This window comes from Camponotus vicinus, unplaced genomic scaffold (assembly GCF_025532165.1).
Source record: "Camponotus vicinus isolate PSW18456_S1 unplaced genomic scaffold, iyCamVici1.0 SCAF_3, whole genome shotgun sequence".
NCBI classification, from domain to species: domain Eukaryota; kingdom Metazoa; phylum Arthropoda; class Insecta; order Hymenoptera; family Formicidae; genus Camponotus; species Camponotus vicinus.
This window is the reverse complement of record NW_028141967.1, coordinates 14,321,434-14,334,304: the sequence shown is the minus strand read 5'-3', so window position 1 is coordinate 14,334,304 and position 12,871 is coordinate 14,321,434. Positions and strand designations below refer to the sequence as shown.

General features: G+C 38.8%; 2 protein-coding genes across 2 annotated transcripts; both read left to right on the top strand.

Annotated features, from left to right (window-relative positions):
• The first annotated feature begins 1,977 nt into the window (after positions 1-1,977).
• Positions 1,978-2,667, top strand: LOC145969096 (uncharacterized). The gene has a single exon (XM_083094953.1). It carries the CDS (start codon positions 1,978-1,980, stop codon positions 2,665-2,667), a length of 690 nt encoding a protein of 229 aa, XP_082951079.1.
• A 543-nt stretch (positions 2,668-3,210) lies between these two features.
• LOC145969095 (uncharacterized) lies at positions 3,211-7,117 on the top strand. Its single transcript, XM_083094951.1, has 7 exons — positions 3,211-3,806; positions 3,973-4,318; positions 4,413-4,751; positions 4,848-5,036; positions 5,171-5,614; positions 5,760-6,192; positions 6,237-7,117. Exons 1-7 carry the CDS (start codon positions 3,211-3,213, stop codon positions 7,115-7,117), a joined length of 3,228 nt encoding a protein of 1,075 aa, XP_082951077.1.
• The last annotated feature ends 5,754 nt before the right edge of the window (positions 7,118-12,871 follow it).

Below are 12,871 nucleotides of genomic sequence, written 5' to 3'. Positions count from 1 at the left end.
ATCTGCGTGAGTAACGTCCGAGTTCGACTCTCACATCCGACGCCATTTTGTGTGACGAATCTTCCCCCCGCCTCTACAGGGGAATGAGAAGAACGAGTCAGAAGACTCACTCTAGCATAATTCTAATTATAATAATCTTCTTATGTGGGACAGATTAGCAGGCAACTACATACCAGAATTAATGAGCATCGTTGTCACATTAAACGCAATACTAACACTCAATCGGTTATCACTAACCATAGATTGAATTTCGACCATGATTTTGATTGGGAGGATGTAAAAATTTTAGACCAGGAGCCTTTCTTGAGCAAAAGATTAATTTCCGAAATGTTATTTATTAAGAGACAAAATAATGGTTTAAATTTGCAGACGGATACCGAACGTTTACCCGAAATTTACTCAAACATTGTTAATAATTTATCAAAAATTTAATATTTCGATCTCTTATACCACATTTGAATTTTTGTGACTCTGCGCATGTTTATATTTATATATTATCATCGACTCGCTCCGACTCCTTTATAAAGTAGCCTCGTTACGTCTCGAGGACTAGTTAATAATTTTTGTTGTTGTGATGATGGTCGGTCTCTCTTCACTTTTATTGTCTGCCAATGTTTTCGATGTCTGGAAGTAAGTAATTTTTATTGTTCCTTTATACAGTTTTAATTCCGTAATTTTATAATTTTTTAAATTTTTTAAATTTTAGAACTCTTACTTATTTATTTAGTCTACTTTTTTATCCTAATTTATTTAAGTTATTTTATCAATTCAAACTGTTGTTCGGTTTGATGTATTTTATTTGCTGACAGATTCGGGTTGTTTAAATTGCAGACATCGTCAAAACAACAATGAGATACCGCATCATTCAACTGAAACGTATTTTTAGACAGCACTCGTATGCTTGACTCTAATTTTGTATTATTTCATTACTTAGTTTAAATTTGCGATGACCCAAATTTGAAGATGACCCAAAAATAGGGTCGAAACGTTCTTATATGATTGTCTTTTGTACAATAAATAGCGGTGTAATAATTTCGACACTAGACTCGCATTGCCACTTATACCAATTTATACTTTTAATTTTATATTCACGAGTCTGATATTTTTAATAATTTTAATTATAATAACTTTCAGCATTTTTTAGTTACCAACGATTAAGATTTTTAGTGCAATAAGCAGATACTATAGATTATTATATGACTGACAATTTACAAGTACAAAGAATGATAGTTCCTACTTTAATTACGTTTTTTAGTATATAACGAAACTCGTTTTTTACTTATTTACTCTGTGCATTATGACTACTTTATATTTGTGATTTTATTTTATTAATGTTAATATTTTTAAGAATGGTGGATCTCAATTCTGATATTCTTTTGAGTTGTTAAAGGATATAGCATCACACGTTATTAATTTTATGGTTTTAAACAGAGTATTGATTCCTGTGTTAAACTATTCTTTTATATAATTTACCTTAAAATAAGAGTGTTATTTTTTACGTTCCTTTATGGATTTTATCTAACAGCGAAAAGTATTGTACTCAAGAATTAATTATATTTCTTTATATTATATCTCAAGCAATGAAGTCAGTCATGTCTTGTTTATGATATCACATATGGTGAGATAATTGTTGATGAGTATATATCAAAAATTACATGATATTTACATCCACGTTGTAGCAATTATTTTAGATATAATCGTCGGTTCTATACCAAAGCAACCGAATCAAGAGACAACAGCGGGGCGCGCGGAACCAGACAAGAGATTCTTATACATTATTTGGTCCTTCGAGCCGGATTCGCGCGCCATTAAAGATGTCTAACTTAGACGCAAGGATCGCTCTGCAACGGAGCCGATTCACCCTTATTCAAGAGTCAGCTGAGTCCGATGATACCGACGTCTCACGCGTGACTCGCCAGTTGATTACCACACGATTAGATATGCTCGAACAAAACTGGGCAAAGTTTCAAGAAGAGCATGAAAACATTTGTCTCTGAGAGCGATGCCTTAAGCGAACGGCCGTACCTCAAAGAACGAGTTTACGAGCGATGTCATGCCTTTTATGTGTACTCTCGCGCCAAGCTCCTCACTCAACGAGACGAGTTCGACACTCTAGATCGGCATTCAAGACCCACATTGTCAGAGCACGGAGCGTCCACATCGTTGATGCCTCGCAGTGCTTTACCTCGGATCAAAATTCCGATTTTCACTGGAGACTACCAATCTTGGAGGTCGTTCCACGATTTATTCACAGCCCTGATACGAGACAACACGGATCTGTCAGCTGTGGAAAAAATGCACTACTTAAAGACGTGCATTACTGGAGAGGCAGCACGTCTGGTTTGCAATTTGCCTGTTTCAGGTGATAACTTCGAAATCGCGTGGACCTTATTACTGTCGAGGTATGAGAATAAGCAATTTCTGATATCCGCCCAGCTGGACAGACTCACTAACCTGAAACCGCTCAAAACAAAGTCTGCACAAGGATTGAGAGCTCTTCTGACGACGATATCTGAGGCCATGGGCGCGATCCGTGCCCTAGGATGCGCCGTACATCATTGGGACCCGCTGCTGCTGCATTTGCTGGTGAGATTGCTTGATCCCGAGACTCGAGAGGCATGGGAAGTAAAACTCGGATCATCCACGATTTATCTGACGTACGCTTAGTTCGAGGAGTTTCTTGTTGCAAGAACAAGGGCAATGGAAAACCTTAATTTACATGCCTCAACCTCTGGGTCGAATAAAGATTATTCGGCCAGCTCCTCAAGTAAGCCGCGTTCGAAGATAGCTGCTCACGTCGCTACCTCTTCCTCTTTTTCAAGCACTCCAACGTGCCCGCTGTGTGGATCCTCGCATCACCTTGCAAAATGCAAGCGCTATCAGACTAAACCCGTTCAGCAACGGAGAAACATCATCTTAAAGCAACGACGATGTTTCAACTGTCTCGGTTCCCATGCGGCCAGTAAATGCATCTCCACCAAACGATGCTTAAAGTGCGGGAAGAAGCATCATACTTCGATACACGACGCTAACAAAACATCCTCAAAACATTCCACAAATGCACAAACGACGAATGAAACTGCACAATCAGCTGAACAATTGCAACCTTCCTCAAAGTGACAACCAGGAGTATGTGCGCATCAGACCGGGCAAGTATTTTCATCTCGAGGGCTCACATTGCTTGCAACAAGTAGAGCTTTATTACAGAAAATGAACGGTGAGCTCCATGCGGTGCGTCTATTAATTGACCAAGGGTCGGAACTATCTTTTATATCGGAAGAACTAGTACAACGTGCACAGCTCAAGCGAACCGCAGCAACAATACCGCTTCTCGGCATTGGTGGCACATACTCAGGCCGCACGAGAGGAATTGTCTCGATACATTTACACTCCATACACGATACAACTACTAGCTGCATTATTGATGCATACGTATTACCGCGACTGACGACGAAGTTGCCGCCTTATGACACTGTATCTCATACATGGCCTCACATAACAGGACTGCAACTTGTCGACCCCGACTTTGCCTGCTCCGGACTCATCCATATTATTATTGGATCAGACAACTACGGCTCAGTGATTCTGCCAGGTTTAATACGTGGTGAGGCATCAACACCTGTCGCGCAACAAACCATCTTCGGATGGGTCCTCTCCGGAACGATCTCAACGGACGAAATAGTTTCACCAGCTCCAGCCCATCATTGCATACTGGATCATGAGCTACAAGAGCTCATTGCCAGATTTTGGACACAAGAGGAGCTTCCAGCTGCCAAAACTTCTAAACTGAACAAAGAAGAAGAAGAGTGCGAGCGACATTTTTTGTCTACGTATTCGAGAGATACGACGGGGAGATACGTAGTTCGCCTTCCGCTGAAGTCAGAGCCTGCGCACTTGGGGGATTCTAGAGCGAGAGCACTCAACAGTCTCAACAGATTGTTACAAAAATTCAAATTCAATACTAAATTACAGCAAGTTCTACAGTGATTTCATTGAGGAATACAAAAATCTGGGTCACATGGTAGCAGCTGATACATTCGATCACCAAACATCTCCCGTATACTATCTGCCTCATCTTGGAGTGCTTCGGGAAAGCAGCCGCACCACCAAGCTGAGAGTAGTCTTTAATGCATCCAGCCGCACTAGTAATGGTGTATCTCTCAACGACATTCTGCACGCAGGCGCTAAGCTTCAGATGGATATATCAGAGATTCTCCTGTGGACAAGGACACACCGAATTCTCTTTTCAACCGACATAGAAAAAATGTTTCGACAGATTGTAGTTCCAACAAGACTGGGATTTGCAAAGGATATTGTGGTGCGGACAAGATGGCCACCTTTCTGCCTATCGACTTACTACTGTAACCTATGGTCTCAACTGCGCTCCATTTCTCGCGTTACGCACGGTTCAGCAATTGGTAATAGACGAGGGTCGTCGTTTTCCAAAGGCCATAGTTCCCTTGATCAAAGGAAGATATGTCGACGACATTTTCGGCGGAGCAGAAACGATTCCAGAGGCGAAGGAAATTGTTCAACAGCTCATACTACTCTGTGAAGCAGGCAGGTTTCCGCTACAAAAATGGAACAGTAATTGTTTAGAAGTTTTGCCTAAGAATGGTGAAACATCGCTATCCACTGTCGAAATCGAGCCCACTCTATGTAAGATTTTAGGTCTAGTTTGGAAACCAGAAACCGATACCTTTCACTTTTTAGCCACGCCTTCATCCAACGCCCTTGTGCTATCGAAAAGGGTAGTATCGTCTGAGATAGCGAGATTGTTTGATCCGCTAGGACTAATTGCACCGATTCTAATACGAGCGAAGATGATTTTGCAGGAACTCTGGTAGACTAAGACGGGTTGGGGCGATCCTCTATCACCAGAGATACGACTACGATGGACGAACTTTCGACAGCAGTTGCAGCAGCTCAACCAAGTATCAATATCACGGTGGCTCGGTAGCGTTCGTACCAATACTCCGATTGAGATACACGGGTTTTCGGACGCATCACAACTGGCGATGGCGGCGGTGACTTACGTGAGAGTTCCTGACGACAACGGCAAGTTTTCAACGCGACTGATATGTTCTAAGACAAAGATTGCGCCAATCAATGTCTCATCCCCCGTCTTGAACTTACTGCCGCTCTTCTGTTGGCACGTTTACTAACAAAGACTCTTCAAGCTCTTGATCTAGCAGAGGCACCGGTGACTTGTTGGACGGACTCCTCTGTCACTCTCACATGGCTTACCGCCCATCCAGCTCGCTGGAAAGACTTTGTCCATAACCGCGTTTCTGCAGTACACGACCTTCTGCCAAATGTAACATGGCGCTACGTACTTGGGAAAGAGAATCCGGCGGACTGCGCCTCTCGAGGATTAACGCCAGAACACTTAGCTCATCATGATTTGTGGTGGAACGGACCCAGCTGGTTGTCAGACTCAAAATCATCCTGGCCTTCACTCAGGTCTGAACCTGCACTGGCTCAAGACGTTAATTTGGAACCACGACCAGGGAATGTCTTCGTTGCTGTCGTTCGACCAAGTGCCTATTGGAAATTGCTGGACAAATATTTCCACTCTCACGAAACTGATACGAGTCACTACACTCTACCGCAGGTTCATCTCGTGCCTACGTAGAGAACCGCATTCATCGCCAATCGAACATCCACTAACACCTATGGAGCTCGAGCAAAGTCGCAATTTCTGGATACAAATAGTACAACGAGCTTAGTTTGGCTGTGAGATCGGAATCATCTCTAAGGGGGAGCAGCTACCGAAATCAAACCCTATAGTACGACTCACCCCATTCCTGGATCGAGAAGGACTGCTTCGAGTCGGAGGGCATCTTCATAATGCCCGAATCGATTCGGAGGCCAGGCATCCGTATATCTTGCCAAGAAGATCGCCCCTCAGCAAGCTGGTTATAGATGATGCTTACAGGAGAATGCTCTATGGGGGTACACAAGTCACGTTAGCCTTCATACGAAGATCGTTCTGGATCGTCGGCGGAAGGACGCCGGTGAGATCTCAGATTCTGAAATGCGGGCGGTGTGCTCGCTATCGAGGGATCCGAGTGCAGCAGTTAATGGGCCAGCTACCAACAGCCCGAGTGGCCCCGGCTCGGCCCTTTTACAACTCAGGCCTTGATTATGAGGGTCCAGTCACCTTGAAGACTTGGAAAGGGCGGGCGGCACGTACAAAGGCTATCCGTCTATATTCGTATGTCTCGCTACATCAGCCGTTCACATAGAAGTAGTCACAGACTACACGACTGATGCCTTCATTGCCGCCTACAAAAGATTCACGGGCAGAAGAGGAATATACGCCTCATTGCAAAGTGACTACGGAACGAATTTTGTGGAAACTGATGCGGAGTTAAGACGACAATTTCAGACATCCTCCAAGGAGCTACGACATCTCGCTTCCCTGCTCGCCAACGACCACACCACATGGAGATTCAATCCTCCCTTGGCCCCTCACATCGGAGGAAAGTGGGAGGCGGCCGTAAAGTCCACCAAGTATCACTTGCAACGAGTGCTAAAGGAGACCGTATTGACTTACGAGGAAATGACGACCATCACAGTCCAGATAGAAGCGGTCTTAAACTCCAGACCATTGTGCCCACTATCAGACGACACATCTGACTATAGCGCTCTGACTCCTGGGCATTTTCTAATTGGGGAAGCGCCCACTGCGATACCAGAACCTGCTCTATCAGACGAAAAAACTTCAAGGCTTTCAAGATGGCAGTTGCTTAGACAAAAGGTAGACCATTTTTGGACAAGGTGGTCCTCGGAGTGTCTACAGCGCTACCAAGCAGTGTCAAAGTGGCATCATCCTTCAAACGATATCAAGGAAGGAACTATGGTCCTCATCACCGATGAACGCTATCCGCCAGGAAAATGGCCTCTCGCTCGAGTAACGCATCTCCATCCAAGACCTGACGGGTTGACAAGAGTTGTTACCGTGAAGACGGCCACATCTACTTATAAACGACCCATAACCAAGTTATGTATTTTGCCCACAGATCCTGATGCCGTTCGTTCGACACAACTACTGTCGAAGGCGGGCGGAAATGTTAAGGAAACTTCCTGTGTTACCGATATGAGTCCCAGTTAGAGGGACCTGAAGGACGCGAGAGGCGCCCGTATGGGACATACGCGCTACTCGTGATAAAACAGCGCTTTTACTTTCCTTTTTTTCCTACGAGATCGGAGGGCGTGCGTGGCGCGTGCCCTTTTGTTCGAGACGGATAGTGCGTCTAGTGCGTGTGCTCTTTGTTCGTTACGCATCCGTTGAGACTGCTCTCTAACGTTGCATAATTCTTGTGCTATGCCGAATCAGGAAGGTCGACCTTCGTCCAATTGGGGATAAAAGCTCGAAGATTACCGTCTCTAGTCAGACATCTCCGGAGGGCAAGCCGAAAGGTGATAGAGAATCGACAAGATTCTCGTAAGGTTTTCTCTCGCCCACCCCTGCCGTAAGGTGACAGAGTCCTCGCTCGACTTTCTCTCTCTCACTGAGCCATGCCGTAAGGTGACAGAGTCCTCGCTCGACTCTCTCTCTCACTGAGCCTTGCCGTAAGGTGACAGAGTCCTCGCTCGACTCTCTCTCTCACTGAGCCAGCCGACGACCCCCGTTGTGGGGCGAGGTATACGAGTCCCAGTTCGACTCATCCGCATTTCATCAACGAGGTAACAGAATCCCAGTTCGATTCTCTCATTATTATCTGCGTGAGTAACGTCCGAGTTCGACTCTCACATCCGACGCCATTTTGTGTGACGAATCTTCCCCCCGCCTCTACAGTGGAATGGGAAGAACGAGTCAGAAGACTCACTCTAGCATAATTCTAATTATAATAACTTTCAGCATTTTTTAGTTACCAACGATTAAGATTTTTAGTGCAATAAGCAGATACTATAGATTATTATATGACTGACAATTTACAAGTACAAAGAATGATAGTTCCTACTTTAATTACGTTCTTTAGTATATAACGAAACTCGTTTTTTACTTATTTACTCTGTGCATTATGACTACTTTATATTTGTGATTTTATTTTATTAATGTTAATATTTTTAAGAATGATGGATCTCAATTCTGATATTCTTTTGAGTTGTTAAAGGATATAGCATCACACGTTATTAATTTTATGGTTTTAAACAGAGTATTGATTCCTGTGTTAAACTATTCTTTTATATAATTTACCTTAAAATAAGAGAGTGTTATTTTTTACGTTCCTTTATGGATTTTATCTAACAGCGAAAAGTATTGTACTCAAGAATTAATTATATTTCTTTATATTATATCTCAAGCAATGAAGTCAGTCATGTCTTGTTTATGATATCACATATGGTGAGATAATTGTTGATGAGTATATATCAAAAATTACATGATATTTACATCCACGTTGTAGCAATTATTTTAGATATAATCGTCGGTTCTATACCAAAGCAACCGAATCAAGAGACAACAGCGGGGCGCGCGGAACCAGACAAGAGATTCTTATACATACGTGAATTTCTCACGAATCATCCGATAGTTCGTAAAATCATAATATCCATTTCATGTAACCATATGGTTATGGTATACGTAGTGTTCCGAAATTCACTATTAGTACTGAAAATCTGTAATACATGTTACGTATATTACAGATTTTTAATATAGCAGCACCAAGTTGTTTAAAAGTTTTTTTCCGTCTATAATTTCAAATAATCTGTTTAATATTCTGAATCCTAACAAGGAATCCAGATTATTAAATAAATTATTTTAAATTCAGTTTGTCTGAAATTAAACTGATAAACAGTGATATGTCAGAAAGAGGATGCTCACATGCATACAATCCGAGAACCTGCGTGTGAGTAGCATCCTCTTTCTCGCACTACTGCTAAGAGGAAAAAAATATACTTTAGATCTTACGTGTTTAATATTAGTCCTTTATATACATTTTATGCTAAATATTGAATACGAGAAAAGTTAAGAGTAGTGCGCCGCGTAACGGCAAGCGAAGAAACATGTGCCACATACAATCATTCCAAATAATAAGTTTTATGTTGTTAAATGTGCTATTCATCAGGTTCCACGTACTATTTAGATATAGCTGTTATTATAATTTTTTTCATTCATTACTACTATATTAATATCTAAATGACAGATAACAATATAGTAATATTTACCATTTATTAATGTTACAATGACTATATGAATAGTAAAATTATATGTATCATTCCTTTCTTTAATTTTTTATTTATATGATATTTGAAATTATTATAAATTATAGTAAAAAGTTTCATTGTTTCTCGGTACCATGCGTATATAGTTTATATTACCAGTATTATAGTAAAATTTACTATAAAAATGAGTATCCTAACTATAATTTTTTTACCATGCAATTATAGTCAATTTTATTATCGATTTTTTTATCAGTGTAATGTCGTGATAGCAACTACATAGGCTCGTTTAAATTGTGTAAATATTTAGAACGCTTAGCTTGACGCGTGTTATATTATGATACAGATTCGTGCATTTGTATAATCTGCAGCAATCCAAACGGGTACGAATCTCGTACGAGAAATTTTCTGGGCAACAGGACGAACTCGAAAGTTACGGTAGCGATAGTTATATCCAGGTATTCGTATCCCAGAATTCGAAATTTTACGCTTACATCGTTCGTACACCGGAAGACCGCACGCACGAAGTATATAAAGTTAAGGGTATATCACTTAATTATGAAAACTTGCATCTCGTAAATTTTATTAGTATTAAAAATTTATTATTAGCGAAAGGAAGATTGCGAGAAAATACGGAAGAAGAAGGTGAAATTGCAAATTTGATAAATTTGAGTTTTAGCGTTATTCGCCGTACCGCGTTTCACGAAGTTACAATGCTGTGTGAAACGAAAATAAGCACGCCGATAGTGGTAAAACGCAGATTTGTCAATAACCGTTATTCGTTTCTATACAACCATGTAGCTGAAGAATAATTTTTCCTTCTACTTCTTCGTTTTTGTATTAATTCAAAGAATTCGCATATTTTCCGCCGTGCAATTAGATATAATTTTGTAAAATGCTAGAATTATAAAATATAAATGTAAATATAATTTATAAATATTAATGTATATTATATTTATGTATTTTATGTATTTTATAAGACAAAACTATATTGTATTAATTATATATATATATATATATATATATATATATATATATTAGAACATTGTATATGAAATAAATATTACTGTGTATATAAAATTGTATAAAATATTAAATATATTGACAAATATATAGATTTAAATATACGCGTAGGGATTGTCTTCTACTTCGCCTCTGTTATACGTACACACACACACACGTACATAATTACTCACGTATAGTTACATTAAATGTATAAATTCTAAATTTTACATATCTTCACATATGTTAGAAAATGCAACTTTCTAATCCCTGATCCCTGCATGTATGCATCCGACAGCCGGTTTCACTTCTGTAGAAATTTACAACTCTTACATGTTACGCAGCCTTCCATCGATCCCTTAGACTGCCAATTAACATATGGCAAGTACACGGCTTTTCCTTACGCAACGGTCACTCGTCCCTTCGAGAATTTTTCCTATCATAAAACTTTCTCCCGGATCATGCATGTTGAATCCTGGTTTTCCAGAATCCATTCGGTATCCCGCTTTCGAGGAGTAAATATCGAGTCTTAGGAGATTCTATCTCGCGCCTATATAGAGTACACATCGTGACTTGATTGAATTACACTAAACTTATACAATACACGGAACGTTCAAATTGTAGATAAAATAAATTAGAAGTTATTCATTTAACACGAAGCATCAATTATTTATCTCCCGAGATCACCCACATACGTTTTGAATTTTAGTATATTATCCACCTCGAAATAAAATTTTGTCGGAAAAATATTTATAAAGGGAATGCGTTGAAATAGAAAAAGGGTTAGAGATAAGAAAGTAATACGTCGTGTATGTGTCGAAAATAAAATAGAAAATAAGCCGTAAAATTGTTTATGACCCTCTATCCTTGTAACTAAAGGGTAATATATTGTATTATATCGTTTTATAATTTTTTTCCGAAAAGGAACAAAAGCAAGATAATAATAAGTTCTAACCTTTGCATAGAATTTTACGTAATTCTAACCTTTGCATAGAATTTTACGTAAACTCGAAGGAAATATGAGAAAATCCTCCTCCACCAATGAAATATCGCGTGAAAAAAACCAAGTCAAAAATTGGAAATTTTTCGTAACACCCTTTTGGAAAATAGTGAGAAAACATGGATAAACAGCGCTTTTTTGCGTGGAAAAAAAATCAGTCAGAAAAATTTTTTTAATTTGCCTCTACGTAACGAGCTGTTCAAATTTTTTCAAAAAACTTACCCGCTATCTAGAACGACAATAATGCTACGAATAGAAGAAATAATAACAAATATTTTTTTTATTTGCGCAAGTATCTCTCTGAATATTGAAATCGCGTCGTTTTTATCGAGTTGAGTGAGAGTGATGATGAAAATATGGATAAATAGCACTTTCTTATGTGGGAAAAATCAGTTTGAAAATTTTTTTAAATTTGCGTATACGTGACGAGCTTGTGTTCAAATTCTTCTCTTTAAAAAACTTACGCGTTAACTAAAGTGACAATAATGGCAAGAGCAGGAGAAATAATAAAAAATATTCTTTTGATTTGCGCGAGTGTAGTGCCGCAAAAATCGAAATCGAGTCATTTTTAATCGAACTGAACGAAAGCGACGATAAAAAAAATTACGAAGTATTTGCCTTATTCGCGAAAAAGTGCACTAGTTCTTTGCTCGCTATTCTATATCGATTGAGTCAATTCGGCGGGACACGAAAATTTTAAAGATAGCAACGGAATTAGTGACCACCCGATAGTCAACGGGAATCGACGGGAAACGAGGAGAAAGAGGAGGAGGAGGAGGATTGGAGGCTATATTAATTTCCTCTTGTTGCGTCATCAATATCGGTCTTCATTTCATCATCACTCGCAGGATGAGTAAATGTGTAATATTTCTCAAATTAATATGTGTAGAATATAAATAGAAATAAATCTTTAAAATTTTTATTTTGCTAAAACAGAAAGAGACAACATTGTCCTGGTGAAACCGCAGCGCCCGCGAAAACGTTCTGTGGAGGAACCACTGGCTGAAGAACCTAGAGCAGGCCCTTAAGGCCCTTCAGGCCTATGTAAGTATTCATAAATATTTTTTTAGTAATATTTTCTCGAAGCAGTAATAAAAATAAGATAAATAAAATTTCAATTTTAGAAAGAAGGCGTACTTCATTCTCTTCGCCCATTGACGTCGAAGCTATTGAGGTGATAATGCTATCAGATATCGCTTTTAAAAACAAAGAAAATCTAATAAACTATAAGAAATAAGAAAACAAAGAAAATTTAATTTTTTAGAAAATAAAAAGAAAAGAAAAATAAAGATTTTGAAGAAAATTATATTTTTAATTAAATTTTTAATTAATTTTTATTTTTTAAATGATGAATTTTTGGCGATATTGAGGTTATCACGGACGATTGGTAAGATAAATATTTAGGGGATAAATATTTAGTTTTATCAGATTCTTATTTTTAATATATATAAATTTAGAAAATTTTATATAGTTTTAAATAAAAAATTAAACATAATTAATAATAAAATTAGAATATAATAAGTATAAAATTAGTAAAATTAGTATGTAATTGGTAATGTAAAAAAGTAAAAAAAGTTAGTGGTAAAATCAAAATCCTCAAAAGCTTACCTTTTTAAAAAAAAGATAAAAGAAAGGGTGCCAAGTTCATGCACTAATTGTATCCAATTGTCATATTGTCTACAAAAGTAGTGATATAAAAAA

Bases quoted from the DNA above. Each gene is read 5' to 3' on its own strand.
- LOC145969095 (XM_083094951.1), top strand. From the start codon at position 3,211: ATGAACGGTGAGCTCCATGCGGTGCGTCTATTAATTGACCAAGGGTCG. The intron at 3,807-3,972 runs GTGCGAGCGACA...ACTAAATTACAG, and splicing joins CTGAACAAAGAAGAAGAAGA to CAAGTTCTACAGTGATTTCA. The intron at 5,615-5,759 runs GTTCATCTCGTG...ATCATCTCTAAG, and splicing joins GTCACTACACTCTACCGCAG to GGGGAGCAGCTACCGAAATC.
- LOC145969096 (XM_083094953.1), top strand. From the start codon at position 1,978: ATGAAAACATTTGTCTCTGAGAGCGATGCCTTAAGCGAACGGCCGTAC.